The 18,588-nt window shown below is 42.5% G+C and overlaps 2 protein-coding genes across 9 annotated transcripts in view; one reads left to right on the top strand and one right to left on the bottom strand.

Annotated features, from left to right (window-relative positions):
* Positions 1-18,588, top strand: part of FRMD4B (FERM domain containing 4B) — a 451,582-nt gene that overhangs the window by 61,655 nt on the left and 371,339 nt on the right. The gene's annotated exons all lie outside the window — the stretch shown is intronic.
* MITF (melanocyte inducing transcription factor) overlaps positions 1-18,588 on the bottom strand; it is a 177,695-nt gene that overhangs the window by 53,763 nt on the left and 105,344 nt on the right. For 3 of the 5 annotated variants that reach the window (XM_033926703.1, XM_033926699.1, XM_033926701.1), the window contains exon 2: positions 8,346-8,595. In XM_033926703.1, the coding sequence (XP_033782594.1) occupies positions 8,346-8,595 (250 nt within the window). The remainder of the gene's footprint in view (positions 1-8,345; positions 8,596-18,588) is intronic. The other 2 variants (XM_033926700.1, XM_033926702.1) reach the window with 1 other exon arrangement.

Here is an 18,588-nt window from a genome sequence, read left to right as displayed (position 1 = left end):
GTTTTCCTGCTATCTCTGCCTTTGGACAGCAGGGACACAAAGACGAACTACCAAAGGAGGGACTGGTCATACTGACCGAGTTCTCTGTGGGGAAAACCAAATTAAATGGGAACCACTGGTGGACCTCCAGAAGGTGCTGATGCCATCACTTCACATCACATTGGGTCTAATGAAGCAATTTGTCAGAGCTCTAGATAAGGAGTCGGCAGCCTTCAAATACCTTCAAAACTTCTTCCCTAATATGTTTGAGGCAAAGTTCAAAGCTGGTGTCTTCGTCAGACCACAGATAAAGAACATCCTGGAGTGCAAGGAATTTCCCAAGAAGCTAACTAAGAAAGAGAAAGCAGTTTGTAACATTTGTCACAGTGGATCGGGGCTTCCTGGACAATCACAAGGTCGAAAACTATGTGGAGTTTGTTGAGAATCTGGTGAAGAATTACAGTAAAATGGTCTATAGGATATCTCTCAAAAGTCCATGTTCTTGATGCTCGTCTTGAGACAATCAGGGAGAACGGGGAAGCATACTCAGAGGAGCAAAGTGAGTGCTTCCACCAGGGTATACTGGACTTCAAATGCCACTACCAAGGATAATATAATAAGAATATGATGGGAGACTACATCTGGCGGCTGATTCGTAAAAGTGGCTTACCATATAATCTGGGTCTGGTCATCTGATTATAGCAAGTGACTTTATTTATTTTTAAGCAAAGTGTTTGGCTTTTATTATAATGTGACTTTTGTATTTGGATTGTACATTAATAAACTACAACATAAAAATGGTTTGGTTATGGATATCTGTGTTTTTGTGGTACCAAGGTCCATTGCTGTGGGAGTTAGGACTTCTTTCATACCCACACTGCACATGTACCATCTAGCCCTCACACTCATTGGTCATGCCATCTTGCCACTAAGCCTACAGAAATACATAAGATGACTTTAAACTGCACCATGGGGATTTTTGCGCCAACATGTTTCACCATAAGGTTTTTTCAAGGCGACCATCCCTAGCCATTTAATCTCCACATCATAGACCACCGTAGATCTTGGATAGATACGGTGGTCTATGAAGTGGAGAGTAAATGGCAAAGGATGGTCACCTTGGAAAAAACCTTAAGGGTGAAACATGTTGGCGCAAAAATCCCCAAACTAGCAGACCACAAAGCTAAGTGCAGTGAGAGTTTATTGAGTCCAACGTGGTATCACTGAGGATCTATGGGTTTAAATATGACTAAATGAGGAGAGTTATAAGATATATGAAAAGAAATGTCCATCTTATTTTGTGATAAAATCTAAAACATGCATTTTCAGTTATAGAAGACATGGTGCAGTTTAAAGTCATCTTATATATTTCTGTAGGCTTCGCGGCAAGATGGTATGACCAATGAGTGCGAGGGTTAGACAATACATGTGCAGTGTGAGTACAGGGAGCACACTGATATGGAAGAAGCTCTGAACGTAAGGTGAGACTGCAAGCGAGGGACACGGTTAGTGAATGCATTAGACTGGCTCTATGGGACACAGGATCTGTCAAACTGCTTTTAAAAAACCAGGTGCCACAACCTCCAGAGAACGGTAGAATACTTAAAAGCTGCAAGTGAAGCTGCCCAAAGGGAACTTTTGAGCTCTCTATCCTGACACTTCTTTCACTTTGCAAGTGAAAGAAATAAAAGAGATGGTGACATAATATGACTCACACAATTCTCTGTGGAAGGAAAAGAAATTGGAATTATCTGTTCTCCCACTGAACTTAAAGGCAGCTATTTGACAAAAAAAAAAGCTCAGATAGGCCACAGGCAGGAATAAATATATTCCAAAGTAAAGTTTATTTATTTAAAAATTTATAGCCCGAAATATCCCACGATTCTGCATGATCTACATAAAAACACACATAAAATTATAATAAACAGCTATCGCAAAAAAAAACAACATATGACAAGATAGAACATCTATAAAATTCTCACCCAGTTACTAACATCTAGACCAGTGTCTCACAAAGTTCTGGAAGCCACAGCTGGAGGGCATCTGGAAATGCGCAGACATCAACGTGATGATATCATGCACTTCAGATGGGGCCCTGAGCTGCCAGTTTGGGGGGGAGGGGAATGGAAGAGAAGAGACATATAGAGGTGGAGAGGTGCCGGCTATCTACCTACAAAACGTGCCTCGAGGCACGCCCTGTAGGCGGTCAGCCGGTGCTGGAGCCTCTCCTCCTCGCCAGTATCGTGCAGCACACCCGGAATCTCGCCGCAGCACACAGTTTGCGATACACCGATCGATACCCTTTTAACAGAAGTACTGGCTGGGTATGTCCTGAAGACCGCAACTAGGGCTCTGGGGAAGATAAGAGGAAGTTAACGTTAAAGTTCACAACAGCTGCACACCCTTCTCATGTCAAATACATTATTTCAAATCATGACGAATATACTGTGCAGATCCTTCAACAGACACCTTCACGACAACTGTTATTTAGGAAAACCTGAATATTTGCTGTTAATGGCCCAAAGGAGTCAGAAACATGTTCAATAGATCTCTAGGACGGCACTGAGATAACCCCAAGGAAATGTCAAACTAGGTAAATTTCTGCCTTGTTTGAGTTAGTAAGAATTTCTGAATTGTCCCTGGTTTGCTGGAAAATGTCATCACTCTTTTACTGTTCGACATGACTCATTGGTTTACTTTTAGCTACCACAGATTCAAACCACTTCTTGCTGTTTGCAACATAATTATAACAATCCATAACACACAGTTACCAGTACAAGATTCCTAAATTCATCCCTCTCACACCAACTTAACTAAGCACATAGAAACAAAAACGTTTTCAACCTCTCTTTGAACCTTAGTCAAACCTGTGTCACTGCAAGGATCCTCAGGAAGGACATTCCACACAAACAAGGTGGTTTTTTTTTACCAAGAAAGCCCTCTCGTTATCTAACCGACTGAAACTGGAGGGTGGTCAATCTAACACCAAATTTTACAAAAGATTCTGGGATCTGAGAAACTACAGACGGATAGACCTGAGGTCAGTGCTGGACAAAGACCAGAAGAGTGCGTATCCAAATGGCAGATGAAATTCAATATGAACAAGTGAAAAGCGATGCGCATAGGGAAAAATAACCCTAATTTTGTTATCCAATGTTCTACCACACTCTATCACACTGTTCGCCATCTTGTCCTACTATATTTACTATACGGCAGGGGTGTCCAACCTGCGGCCCCGTGAAGTATTTTGTGCGGCCCCGGTCGAGGGCGATGCAGTGTTTTCCTCTGCTGCCCCCTGGTGTTTACTGTCTTGCCGGCTCCTTCCTCTGTCTCGCTGCAGCGTTTGCGTGGCCCCAGAAACATTTTTTTCGGCCAATGTGGCCCACAGAAGCCAAAAGGTTGGACACCCCCGCTATATGGCATATTTACCATATTATGCTTTAGAGCAGGGGTGTCGAAGTCGGTCCTCGAGGGCCGCAATCCAGTCGGGTTTTCAAGATTTCCCCAATGAATATGCATGAGATCTATGTGCATGCACTGCTTTCAATGCATATTCATTGGGGAAATTCTGAAAACCCGACTGGATTGCGGCCCTCGAGGACCGACTTCGACACCTGTGCTTTAGAGAATGACACGGGGACAAATTTTTCCCCATCCCCGCGGGAACTCATTTTCCCATCCCGTCCCGGCAAATTCTTTTCCTGTCCCTGCTCCATCCCTGCAAACTCTGTCCTCATCTGCACAAGCCTCAAACCCTTTAAAATCATAAGTAGCAACATTCTAGAGCTCAGATTGTGATATCATAATGCCTCATTCCACCAATGCCTAAGCTCCGTCCTTGTCTGCGCAAGCCTCAAACACTTTAAAATCATAAGTATTTGAGGCTTGTGCGGTTAAGGCAGAGCTTACAGGAATGGGGCAGGGACAGTGACAAAATTTGCGGAGATGGGGAAATTGAGTTCCTATGGGGACAGGGACAAATTTGGGTCTTTATCAGCCGTCATCTACTATGTTACTATGTCCCCGTGTCATTCTCTACTATGCTTGCCATACTATGTTGGCTCTGCTAGGATCTCTCATACTATGTTTGCCTTCCATGCTATGTTTTGTCATTTATGTTTTATTAACATGTGTTATACTGCTTAAGCATATTACAGATCTAAGCAGTTTACAATACAACACAGGAAAGCTAAATTTTTCACACTATTTATTCAATGTTCTATACCATTCTCCAAGGGAAGCTCAGAATGGTTTGCCTGAATTTGCTCAGATACTCAAGCATTTTTCCTTGTCTATCCTGGTGGGCTCCCAATCTATCTAATGTACCTGGGGCAATGGGGGGATTAAGTGACTTGCCCAGGGTTACAAGGAGCAGTGTGGGTTTGAACCTACAACCTCAGGGTGCTGAGACTATAGCTTTAACCACTGTGCCACACTCTCCCCTGATCATTTGGCTTCCTAGAAACAAAGGGAGTGATAAAGCCCCTGTATATCATTGGCAATAGAGAAAGACACGGTGACAAAATTCATCACCGTTCTCGTCCCCGCGGATAACCGCGGGAAACTATCTTCATGTCATTCTTTAAGGAGAGAGGGAAGAATCAGAGTATGAATGGCCACAACCACTGACCCGCAAGCTTTGCTTTGAAGAATGCTGGTGTAGAAGGACCGAGGTTGAAACAGACACTACAGAATGACAGTCTCTGGTATCCAGAGCAGATATTGTGATGTCATAATGCCTCATTCCACCAGTGCCTAAGAGCCAATCCCATCAGTGATGTCACAATGGCTTCATTATCCTTGGCTCCCATAAGAATCAGAGTATGAATGGCCACAACCACTGACCCGCAAGCTTTGCTTTGAAGAATGCTGGTGTAGAAGGACCGAGGTTGAAATAGACACTAAAAAATGACATGGGATTATTTCCCGCGGTTATCCGCGGGGACGGGAACGGTGATGAATTTTGTCACCGTGTCATTCTCTAATTGGCTAGACCTCATCCTGTTCTGAATAAAATATATGTTTTTGATCCAAGTGGACAATATTAACAGAGTAAGACTTACATTAACATAACAAGCCATTTATATACCACAATAACTATTAGTTCTATGCAGTTAACAAATGCAAACACTATACATGCACGGGGAATTATAAACTTATTTGTGAAATTTATCAAATAGATGAGTTTTCAACATCCTTCTAAAGATTTGATACAAGCTAGAACTTAATATCAAATTACTAAAACTCTTACCCCAAAAACCAGCCTGATAAGCTAAAGTTCTATTTTATTTTTTTTTTTTTAAACCACTTATAAATACAGCCCTTTACTGTTGGAAATGAGAATAGATTAAGTTTACGCAAAGTTGGTTTTCTGTCTGCAGAATTAAAGTGGTCCGCAAGATAGGTTGATATAAGACCATACATTGTCTCAACAAATACAAACCATTTTAAAAAGAATCCTTGCTTCAATTGGGAGCCAACGCAAAATCTGATAATATTTTGTCACATGGTTGGGTTTTTTTTTTTTTCCAGTCAATCTAACTGCTGTATTCTGAATAAGTTGCCGTCCATTAATGTTCTTTTTATAAGAAGCTACATAGATGATATTACAATAATCTAACCCCCTCTTCTACGAAACCGTGCTAGCGGTTTTTAGCGCAGAGAGCTGCGCTGAATGGCTCGCGCTGCTCCTGACACTCATAGGAACTCAGTGAGCGTTGGGAGCAGCACAGGCCATTCAGTGTGGCTCTCTGCACTAAAAACCGCTAGCGCGGTTTCATAGAAGAGGGGGTAAAAGGCTTAAAATCAATGACAGCACAATAAGTTTGAAAGCTAGAAATTCAAAAATGATCCAGTAGTCCGGAGTTTCCACAATATAAGGTAACTTTTTTTTTTTTTATCAAGGTGTTAATATGAGGATGAAATTTTTATTTTAAAAAAAATTTTTTTTTTAATTCAATTTTCTATACCGTTCTGCCAGGGGAGCTCAGAATGATTTACATGAATTTATTCAGGTACTCAAGCATTTTTCCCTGTCTGTCCTGGTGGGCTCCCAATCTATCTAATGTACCTGGGGCAATGGGGAGATTAAGTGACTTGCCCAGGGTCACAAGGAGCTGCATGGGTATGAACCTACAATCTCAGGGTGTTGAGGCTGTAGCTTTAACCACTCTAGAAATCAAAATATAGTTAAAGTGAGCCTATTATAGGATATTCAAGCCATTGTGACATCACTGATGAGGTTGGCTCTCAGGCATTGGTGGAATGAGGCATTATGATGTCACAATAACAGCTCTGGTTATCAGAGGCTGAAACTTTTCACACTATTTATTCAATTTTCTCTATTGTTCTCCCAGGGGAGCTCAGAATGATTTACATGAATTTATTCAGGTACTCAAGCATTTTTCCCTGTCTGTCCTGATGGGCTCACAATCTATCTAACATACCTGGGGCAATGGGGGGATTAAGTGACTTGCCCAGGGTCACAAGGAGTAGCGTGAGGTTTCGATCTAAATAAACTCCTAAAATTTTAATTACTGGAATAATTCAAATAAGACATTCAGCAAATAACATAATAAATTAAAAGAAAAACCAAAACGAGAACAAGGCAATCATAAAACAGCAGGCAGAGAGTCATTGATGGAACAAATCTGTGACAATAGAAAAGTCTTGATTAGAACAAGTTGTCTTAAGGCTCCTTTTACTACGCTGCGTTAGGGCTTTAACGCACAGAATTTAGCTTTTAGCTAAATTTAGCTTTTAGCTGCACAGTGCGCGGTAATATCCTGCGTTCACTAAAAACACTAGTAAAAGGAGCCCTTAGTCTACTAGGCCTAGAAGGTGTGTCCAAGCAGTAGCTACCTTCACCTTGCAAAAGAATAAGCCACTCTGAAATCTGAGCTAGGTAGAAACCTTTCCTTACAGAATTATTTGTTTACGTGGACACTCCAAATTAAATAATTAGATGGACCAATTCAGGAAGTACGTGTGTTTGAATATCTTTGGTCACCGTACAGATTTTTCTCTGGATTCCTTAAAATAGGAAGGAAACAAGTAGAATGACATTACAAACTTATATAAAATAGCTTTCACTTTCCCGGTTAAAAAGCATCTTTCGTGCACTAAACTCTTCAAATACCTGTTCAACTAAATACTACAATTATTAGAGCACCTTATTGTAGAGTCTCTCATAAGGCCCTATTTAATCAGGAACAGATTCAATCCCCTTACTTAGTCACATATTAAAAATTGATTCAATGACAAAGCTCAAAGATTAGTCAAGTCCAACATAAGAGGGTCCACAATCAATACTCAAGAGAGCTCAATTCTGAAATAAATTTAGTAACTCTTGAGACATGTTGCTATCCTGCTGCTTCTGCATAATTTTCTATACATTTTACCATGTTTTTGGACACATTTTAGTGGAAAAACATGTACAAATTTTCAAAAACCAGCACAGAATAAATGGAACAACAAAGCTATGTATGTACACATGTGAAAATGAGCTTCAGCTTCACTTTGACACCTTACCTTCACGTCTTCTTCTCTTCTTAACTCCCTACAAAACTTTTGCTCCCCGTATTAGCCAGTTAAAAATGCACCGGCCGCCCCTTAGGCTTCGCTAAGACCAGAATGGCAACCCAAGTTTACGTGTAATCAGCTTTTTTCTGAGAGGCGACATGTCATTTTCCACTTTTTCCTTAGGAAGAGGGGGGACTTTGCGCTTTAACGAAGGTGCACCACACCGTGTTACTTTATCTGGACTAATTCGCTGTGTGTGAAATTGAGTCTATTCTTAGGTATGTTACAATTTTCCAGTAATTAGGAAGGAAGCTGCATGTCCCCTGTTGGAGAGATACTAACAAGCTCCTGCAGTTCCTATTCTAATGAGGAGTCAAAGCTACTGAAAGCAATCAACTCATTTGAGCAAAAAAAGGATTAGAAAGGCTGGTTGCAGAGGCTCCAAACTCCTCTTGTCTTTCATATTTTCAGAGCGATAAGAATTTCGATTTTGCTCATTTATACATATTTACAAGTGATATAATCTAAACAGTGGATGGTGGAAAATAAAGACTGTTCATATTTTGCAGTTATGCAAACATTTAATACTTTTCAAAGATTTTTATATATTTATTTTTTACATTGAGCTAGAAAAACCTATTTCCTTATTGTATTCCTGCTTGGTTAAGGGTAAGACAACCACAGTTTACACTGCTCTCTGACCCGCATTTACTATACATATAGCAAACTCTCACACCTGCTTCATAACGCAGACGCAAAGATCATTAATGAAAGAGCAAAAAGGACGAGAAACGGGACGAACTGGAAGAGTTAAGTGCAAAAAATGCTAAGGCACAGTCACATACCTTGAGGACTTCCATGGGTACCTGGGTGGCAGGAGTCAAGCTGGCAGGGACGCTGACGTTAATGGCTGGTGTCTGGCTGACCGGGACTCTCTGTTGCATGAACTGAGCTGCCTGCTGCTTCTGCTGCTGCTCCCGACGTTCCTGCTCCTGCAGCTGCTCACGCATGAGCTGCTGGCGTAGCAAAATCCGTGATGTCATAGTGGAGGAGCCGAGCGGAGGCTTGGAGGCTCCCGGATGCTCTGCCGAGCTGCTGAAAGAAGGCAGAGGCTAAATTACCCAATTGGCCAGGACAGAGGACGAACGTACATTCCATTTCCAGTCTCAAGAGCACTCGGCTCGTTCCAAAATTGTGAAAAGCAACTCCGTGTCTATGCAAGGCACAGGCAGGGGTGTAATGATTCTCAGCATAAAATGGTGCTTGAGGGCTTGTCTGTATTTAGAAGTCATTAACAGTCAAGTTCAAATTCTGCCAACCTGATAATAACATTTTTAAAACACAGCAACAAGCTAAATTTTTGCATTCAATGGCAGATTGCTATATTATAGCAAAGCCTGTGATGCAGCTTTTTGGCGGGTGACAGTTTATGAACATTCCTGTAATGCCCGATTCATTTTTAAAAGAAAAAAAGCTAATCATCTATTTTGTTTTGTTTTTTTTTTAATTTATTTTGAATATCATCACAGGCAGAGCCAAACTATATCATTATTAACACTACATAAAATACACAATATTTACTTGGAAACATACAGTACAGTCCCTGATTCAGTCCCCTCTCCCCCCTAAAAACAAAACCATCCACTACATTTGTTTAGTCAGCATAAATATTTGTTACAGAGAATCAGAGATTGAGAAAGACATGGGGGAAGCCACTGCTTGCACCTTGGGTTTTGGCCATGTACTAGTTTCCTGGATTGGCCACGTGAGAATGGGCTACTAGGATTGATGGATCATTGGTCTGACCCAGTAAGGCTATTCTTATGTTCTTAGAGATCTTTACAGAGATCCTTCTGAACAGAGATCTTAAGGTCTACAAAAAGGACGTTTTCTCTTGCTGGACTGATATGCAATCAGAAAGAAGTTATTTATCATGTCCTACTATAAAGGTATGATATTAAAAGACAGATGGAGAAAGGTATCAGAATCAATAAATCAAAAATCATTCCTGCAATGCAGAAAAAGTCACAAGCTACTATGAAACAGGGCCCTCTTAATCTATAGACCAGGTGAGGCTCTGGCCCAGGGCATGGCGTTAAAGGGTGGCAAACGCCCAGAGCTGTGACATCACTGACCCATAAGTTAAGCTGAGATGCGGCCTGAACACTCCCCTCGTCCTCCTCCCAGCTGTGATATCGCTGCCCGGTCCCGACAGGATGCAGCTTCATAACCCAACTGTTGTGAGGAGGAAAGGCCAGCGTCATTGTTAACATCAGTGTCAAAGAGGAGGTTCCACCTCCCTCCTTGACGTTGCTGCTCAATAGCGATACTGGCCTCCCTCCTTGCAACAGCTGGCCTATGAAACTGCATCTTATTGGGACCAGGCAGTTACATCAGAGAAAGGAGGGCGCCAAACAGAGTACATTAATGCCTGGGGCATGGGTACTTCAGCAGAAGTGGGTCTGGGGTGTCATAATATTTAAGCCGGCTCTGTTATGAAAAGTATAGGAGGTGTTTCATAAGCACATAAGCATTGCCTCTGCTGAGTCAGACCATAGGTCCATCACGCCCAGCAGTCTGCTCCCGCGGCGGCCCTCCAGGTCAATGACCTGTAGTGATCTATCACTCATTATACCCCTGGATCCCCTTTCCCTTCAAGAACTCGTCCAATCCCTTTTTGAAACCCAAAATCGTACTCTGCTCAACCACCTCCTCTGGAAACGCATTCCAAGTGTCCACCACCCTCTGGGTGAAGAAGAACTTCCTAGCATTTGTTCTAAATCTATCTCCCCTCAATTTTTTTGAGTGCCCTCTAGTTTTTGTTGCCCCCGCCAGTCTGAAGAATCTGTCTCTCTCTACCTTCACCATATACCCTTCATGATCTTATAAGTTTCTATCATATCCCCTCTAAGTCTCCACTTATCCAGGGAAAAGAGCCCCAGCCTCTCAGCATATGAGAGGTTTTCCATGCCCTTTATCATTTTTGTTGCTCTTCTCTGGACCCTCTCGAGTATCGCCATGTTTAATTTCACTAAATTTTAATAGTATTCATATGCATTCTTCTTTCATATTCTAGAGCAGTGTATCGCAGACCATGTGCCACGGCACACTAGTATGGCGCTAGTGAGGCTGGAGGCCGCCAGTTTAGAGTGCCACAGCTCACAAAGTTGGCGAGACGCCATTCTAGAGTGAAATGGCATGTGTCTGTTAGTCCACTTTCCGAGGTAATATGTAGAAATAAAACAATAAACAAAGGAAATAAGGTATTTTATTGGACTAACTCAATTCATTTTATGAAGAGCTTTTGATGGGTTACCTCCCCGGGCACTGTCTTGGCGGGGGGGAGTTGGTACCTCTTTTCCGTCTCTTCAAGTCTTCGCCAGCAGTGCGCAGTATCTCCTACTGCTCACGCCAGCCTCAGCCCCTCCTTCTGACATCACTTCCTGGTCACGGGACCAGACAGTGGCATCAGGGAGCTGAGGCCGGTGCAAGTAGCAGATAAGAGATGCCATTCACCACCGGTGAAGATTTGAAGAGGTATGTGGTGGGTGTGCATATGATGGGAAAGTGTGGGGAGGGGACGCTCGGCACAGTGATGCTTGGTGCCATCACCCCAGACGCCTCCTTCCCTCGCTACGCTGCTAGTTATACATATAACTGCCACATTTAGGTGCAAGGATTTGCGCCTGCTATTGAGCTAGCATGCGTGCACGCGCCTAAGGTTAGATGCATAAGTATGGACTTGCGCTAGTATTGTAGAAGAGCAATTACAGAATTCACACCCACGTATGTTTTTTAAAAAATTCCAAAATTTTTAATTAAAATTTTGTAGATACAATAAAACAGGAGAAACAAACTGAACAAATTGCTCATAACATTATTAACGCAAAGCCTAGGATAATAAGAAACAGAATCCTTAAAATAAACTGTCTGCCCACCCACCCAGCCACCCATCCCATTTGCAGAGAGTGAAAAAACTAATATTCATCCCATCCATATGTTACCATTTCCTCATTAAAGTTCAGCCATTTTCTGCAAACTCTTGTACAGGTGCCTCTCTCTTCCATTATGGCTGGCTCATATTTTCCAATTAAACAAGCTGAATTCCACCAAAAAATGGAAAGATAATAAGAAAGCTTAGGAGTCTCCCACTGCTCAGTAACCAGAGCCGAGAGATCTGGATACGAGGGAAAAAAGGACACCAGAACACTGAGCCTCCAAGTTCAGTTCCTTTATGGTGTCTGCTATAAAATGGTGAATAGAGGCTTACTTAAACAGCCTGTGGACAAGAAGGGTCATCACCCCCATTAAAGGCTCTCCAATTAGCTAACAGTGCCACAAAGGGTATCAATGTCATCCAGAGTAGATGAAGTATCCCATAGTATCAGCACACCAGTTTAGGTAGTCTTGGTCCAGGAGGACAGGGGCATTGAGAACCTGAATAGGGACCTCCATAAACGAAGGCCGTGACATAGAAGTTTACAGAGTACCCATCAGCTGTGCTGCGTGGTTCAGGTCTGTAAGAAATGCTCTCCACATGAACTGAACAAATTCCAGGGAAAAGCCACATCCCTGGGGTGGCATCGGCTTTCTGCAAGCCCAAGACAAGGACTGCAAGAGGTCCTCAGACTCTGTACGCCTGCGTTTCACATCCCCACCAAAAATGGACACTGGGAGAGATTTTCTGCCCATTTCCTGGACCCATACAGGTTACCCATCCCTGGAGGAGGTGAGGCCCGAAGCTCCTATTCTCTCCCCTCATGTGCCCCGGCATGCAGTGCAAGGATGCTCCTCTGCTATCAAAGCGATGGAATTCACACATGAATTCAAGTCTATTGAGGTGAAGGAGTTCATTCCTGGAGATTTTAATTGAAATCAAGGGGTTGTGAGGCAGAAAATTGACGTTTAAAATTAGATTACTAAAAATCCAAGATAGCCGCCGCCGCCAGGAAATTCACACCTAAAATGCCTCGAGGAGACCAACACAAAAAAATGGTGATTTAAGGTTTTGGGGGTTGGGAGACATGACACCTATACCCAGAAAGTGCTGAAAAAACTCTGTCAGCTCTTGTCTGTGCAGCTTAAGCAAAGGAAAAGGAACTTCTTCCTCAAATTTTTCTTTCAATAGTCCAATCTTCAGGATCTTTGGGCTGCCAGTTGAACAGACCCCAACTGAGACCTCCACCCCCATGGAAACCTCCTCATGCGACTGGAGGTGGGAAACGCAGCCTGTGCCCCAATGCCCCAAGGGCTGTTACTTAGGGCGCAAACAGCCTGCGCGTAAACCTATGACTAGGTCAAGTGTTAAGCACGCTCCCAGTGGGATAGACCTGAAGCTTCGAAGGTGGCACACAGCAGGCTGGCTCCACTAGTCCACCCGAAGCTTGCCCTGTGGAGCAGCAGTCCGGTTCTGCAGAACTGTGTCCTTTCCCAGGTTGAGAACCCCCTCCAAAGGCACATAAGCCACCAAAAAGGCGACAAACTTTAGCAAAAAAAATAAAAAGAACAGGTCAGAAAGACTTCAGCACGGTTTGCTTGCAGAAATGAAAACTACAGGGGGCGCTGTGTTCCTCAGTTAAGTGGGAAACACAGTGCAGAGAAAAGTGTGGGAATTTCTGCAAGACCCAGTTCACAGGTAGAGGTGAAACACCTTTAGTATAGATTCCGGAAGGGATGTAACAGAAATAGTGGTACTTTGGCCAGGTACTAGCATAAATGGTCTCTTATAGAATACTAACAGAAAAGAACATGATTGTTGTGGGTGTCCTGGTTTTGTCGCATCTAGACAACTACAATAATCATGATGCCAGATGTGGAAGCTTAAGAAAACAGAAAAGAACATGACTTGATGGTTCATACCTTGCCAGTGAGCATGCATATGTAAAATGTTTGGGCGGAGTGTAGCATAAATAGGTGTATATATTACAGAACACTATACATGCTGTCTCTGTTGGACTCGTACTTACGAATGGGGTTCTGCTCTACCTTCAGTGTCCCAAGACGCCCCTGTCTCTCTCTCCATTCTGTGCTCCAAGTATGTGCCTCCGTCTGGCGGGTGTTTCCCTGCTGGCCGACTCTCTCCTCCTTCCAGCAACAGTTGTTTCTCTGTATAGAGCCACATCCTGTGGCTGAGCCAGAGGCCTTCCCTCTGACGTCTGTCTCAGCTGTGACCCAGTTCCGGAGACGGTATGAAGAAGATCTTAGTATTCTGGAGAGAACTGTCACCGGTGGCGAGATATGGGTGCATCACTGCAACCCGAGAGCTAAAGACAAAGCATGATGAAATAAAGGAAGCAGTGCTCACCTGGCTTTGGGAAGAGCCGAAAACTTCTTCTCTGCAGGAATGCAGAAGCTAGCTGAATGATACAAAAAATGTGTCATCTTGCATGGGGGACTATGTGGAAAAGTGATATGTTCAATTGCTCACAGTTACTTCTATTAAAGCCATTAAATGTATTTTGCCTCTACTTTTTGATTTACTCACATATATAAGTTTAATTCATTCTTTAATCCCACTGTTTCTCCTCTCACTATACCAATGTCTGTACTGCAGAACTACCTATAATCAAAAGTTAAGGTCCATTCCTATGCCCTTAATATTTATTGTAATCCTTTCTACCCAGGGATCCAATTGCATGATTTTCTATTTCACACAGAAGCACTTTTACTGTATAAGTGCTAAATATATCACATAGGAGGTTTTTTTTTTCTAAAATTTTCATCTGCATATATTTAGGGCCTTTTGATTTTAATTTTAGAAATTGCAACAAAGCATTTTTTGCTGACACAGTGCCAGACTTCTCACTAAAAACTTCCATTCTCTGAACTCTCCCCAACCATCTCACCTCCACCAGCACTTATTATTACATTCTAATTTGTAAGCACGCAGTTTAGAAACCGATGATCAACTTTAATCTTTTTTTCTCTTTTATTCTTTACTGCAATCAGAAAAAAAATTGGTTTGGTTTCTAATAAGTTGGTCACACTTCCTTGTTTAAAAACATGACCCATGTACCCAATGTTAATAAGACAGAGTTCCTTTTCATTCAAAATGGTTGTTCTACAAAAGATCAGACACAGATTTTTCTGCACATGCCATCTAAGCTAAAATTTTTTAAAAATATTTTGTCATTCAAGGCCTGTCAGATTGAAACATTCTCAGAGAGCCTGAATTGTTTGATAAAAGAAAGACAAAACCCTAAACTTTTTCTAGGATTGATGCAGCTATGGAATAATCACATTAATTAACTGCTCAAGACAAGTCACAGACTGCAATACTGGTTAAACAATTAAATCCCTTTCAATAGTAGCATTATAACACCTAAAACCTTGCACATATCAACCGCATCTCAGGACTTTCAAGCCCATTTCTTAGACCGCAGCATGAGATCTATTTACACATTTTAAATTGTTTTAGAGTAGAAATTTTTTCACAACTGAAAACTGATTCAAATTTTAGTTTTTGCAAATTTATTTTCATTTTACTGTCCTCAGTTAAGCAATTTGCAAAAATAACGAGCTTCCATTCAAGAAGATGACACTAGAGAGATATATTATTCATGCAGCATAGCCAGATCTGTTATTTGGGGTGGGACTTCCTAAACAATTACCTCCACCATACATACTTTTTCCTGCCATCTTGCCTACTCTCCTTCTGCTCCTGACATTTGCTGCCACCCTCTCCTGCCCGTGGCCTCACACCTCACCCTCCTGCGGTACCTCGGCTCCTGGGCAGCAGCGACGCGCATCCGCTACTTCCACCAACCTCATAGGCTTCTCTCTGCCGCATTCCACCAGAAAGAAAACAGGAAGTGCCATCAGCAAAGGTGGGGCACAGCACATGGAAGTCTGCAGAGCTGGTACATGCAATGAATGCGCATCGACCCCCGCCAGAAAGGATGATGAGGTACACCGGGAGGGGGAGGTTTAGAGCAGGCGTCCTCAAACTACGGCCCTCCAAAGTCATTTACCCAGCGCCCGCCCCTGCCAGCGTCATTAGTATCGGACGCAGTGATGTGACACGCTGGGGCTGAGGACGTGCCGAGCCACCATCACTATGCTGAGGCAGACAGGTAGTGGCCAAGCCCAGAGCAGGGCCCCCTACTCTCCCTCAGTTACTAGCTGCCTACACAACGGCAGGCCAGCAGTGCCACCATTCGTTCCCTGAGCTCAGGCCAGCAGGCCAAAATCGGTCAGTTTCCCACACCCTGGGCCTGACCGGAGCCCCACAGCACCAACAAAAAGTGTGTGGATTCATTACCGCCTGCCACCCAGTACCCAGAAGCACAGGCCAGCAGCAGACATGATAGCTACGCACACCCGTCCCAAAGAAGTAATAGCCATTGTGGAAAGAATTATGTCAAGGAAAATAAAAATTGACTCAGAGTGCAGGATATTCAAAGAACAGTGGACCTACGATTACTTTTTCATGAAGTACAAGGAGAGAGCTGTTTGTCTGAAATGCCAGGATTCAGTGGCTATGTTCAAGGAATACAATTTGCGTCAACACTACAAAACTCGACATAAAGACAAATATGATTGTTTGGTTGGACAAGTGAGTAAAGACAAAATATTAAAACTGAAAAATGGATTGACAACTAAGCAAAATGCTTTTGTGATGTAGAAGCAGCTAAATATTTCATCATTGCGAGCAAGTTTTCAAGTTGCCAAGCTAATAGCAAGCACTGGCAGACCATTTGCAGAGGGAGAATTTGTTAAAGAATGTCTTCTTTCTGTTGCCAAAGAGATGTGTCCAGAGAAGGCTGATTTATTTAGTACAGCAAGTCTTTCAGGATCTACAATTACACAAAGGAATGAAGAAATGGGGGACAATTTGCATCAGCATTTGCAAAACTCCTCAAAAAAAACTTTGCTATTTTTCATTGAAAGCAATGAACATAAGAAGTGCCATCTCCGGAACAGACCCTAGGTCCATCTAGTCTGGCGATCCACACATGCGGAGGCCCCGCCAGGTGTACCCTGGCATAGTTTTAGTCCCCATATCACTTTAAGCTTCTCATAAGGAGATGTGCATCTAGCTTACCCTTACCTATGTCACCTTATGCCACTCAAGAAGTAGTATGCAGATCGGGATGGTGCGATCAAGTTTGAAAAGGGGGGGACTTTTCTTGAAACAGCCAGAAGGCGAAACATGTCAAATGACAGGTCCCTTCCCAATGATATTATGAGACAGGACTGACTAAAGATAAGCGAATTAAGTTATACAAAAATTTTTTTAAGAATTAAGTTATTAAAGTATATAATATGTATGTAATATAGCACTTAGCACTTTAAATAAGGATAAACGTGAAGATTAAAAGACATATAATGGGGTGAATGAGGAAGCCATAGCCACGAAGTTGAATGGTGACCATAGAAATGTATGGCACCTAATGGCTAGTCTGAGGCCCTATGAAAAATAAACAAAAAGTTTAAAAATAAATGATAAATGACATTGATATAGGTTTTAGACTCATAAGGAGATGTACATCTAACTTACCCTTAAATCCTAGAACGGCGGATTCTGCAATTACCTCTTCTGGGAGAGCATTCTAGGTGTCCACCACTCGTTGCGTGAAGCAGAACTTCCTGATATTTGTCCTGAACTTGTCCCCCCTTAGCTTCAGTCCATATCCTCTTGTCTGTCACTTTGGACATTGTAAATAATTTTTTATCCTGCTCTATTTTGTCGATTCCTTTCAGTATTTTGAGAACAATCCCAGTCTCTTAAGTCATTCCTCATATTCCAAGTTCTCCATGCCCTTTATTAGCTTTGTTGCTCGTCTCTGCACCCTCTCGAGTATTTTTATATCCTTCTTTAGGTATGGAGACCAATGTTGGACGCAGTATTCCAAATGTGGTCTGACCATCGCTCTATAAAGCGGCAATATTACTTTCTCCGATCCACTCGTGATTCCCTTCTTTATAATGCCTAGAATTCTATTTGCGTTCTTCGCTGCCACTGCACATTGCACCGACGGCTTCAGGGTCCTATCGATTAATACGCCCAGGTCCCTTTCCTGTTCAGTTTTTCCCAGAGTTGCACCTGACATACTATACTTGTGTTCCTTATTTTTTCTGCCTAAGTGCATCACTGCATTTTTCCACATTAAAATTCATCTGCCATTTACCTGCCCAATTCTCCAATTGACTCAAATCACTCTGGAGTTCCTCACTGTCCTTCTGCAATTTGATTGCCCAGCATAGCTTTGTGTCATCTGCAAACTTGATGATCTCACTGGATGTTCCATCCTCCAGGTCATTTATGAAGATATTAAATAAGATGGGCCCAAGTACCAAGCCCTGGAGCACACCGCTAGTCACAGTCTCCCAGTCTGAGAATTTCCCATTTATGCCACTCTCTGCCTTCTGTTCTCAAGCCATTTGCCTATCCATCTTAGTATGTCTCCTTCTATTCCATGGCCTTGCAGTTTCCTGAGGAGTCTTACATGTGGAACCTTGTTGAACGCCTTCTGAAAATCCAAATATATAATATCCACCGGTTCTCCATTATCAATTTGTCTGTTCACTGTCTCAAAAAATTGAAGTTGGTTCGTCAAACATGACTTCCCTTTCCTGAATCCATATTGGCTGGCTCTCATTAGGTTGTGTGTGTCTAAGTGCCGGGTTATGCTATTCTTGATTAGTGCCTCAACCATCTTTCCAGGTACCGACGTGAGACTCGCAGGCCTATAGTTGCCCGGTACTCCTCTTGATCCTTTTTTAAAATATCGGCGTGACGTTTGCTATCTGCCAGTCGTCCAGTATCTGTCCTGTTTTGATTGACAGGTTGGCAAGTTTTTTGCAATAGTCCTCAGATTTCCACTTTTAGCTCTTTCAAGACTCTCTGATGAATTCCGTCCGGTCCAGGAGATTTGTCACTTTTGAGTTTGTCGATCTGGTGGTAAATCTGCTCCAAGTTCACTTCTACTGTGGTAAGGTTGTCCTCTGTTACTCCTTTGAACACTTTCACTGCTTCTGGAATTGTTCTTGATTCTGCACAACTAATTTTCATTCGTGGGAAAAATGATCATTTCGAAGTTACAGAGGAGCTTGCTGCACTACAAAGCATCAAAGGAACAACAACAG

The sequence above is a fragment of the Geotrypetes seraphini genome, chromosome 17 (genome assembly GCF_902459505.1).
Source record: "Geotrypetes seraphini chromosome 17, aGeoSer1.1, whole genome shotgun sequence".
In the NCBI taxonomy this organism is placed as follows: domain Eukaryota; kingdom Metazoa; phylum Chordata; class Amphibia; order Gymnophiona; family Dermophiidae; genus Geotrypetes; species Geotrypetes seraphini.
This window is presented reverse-complemented; position numbering and strand designations above follow the sequence as displayed.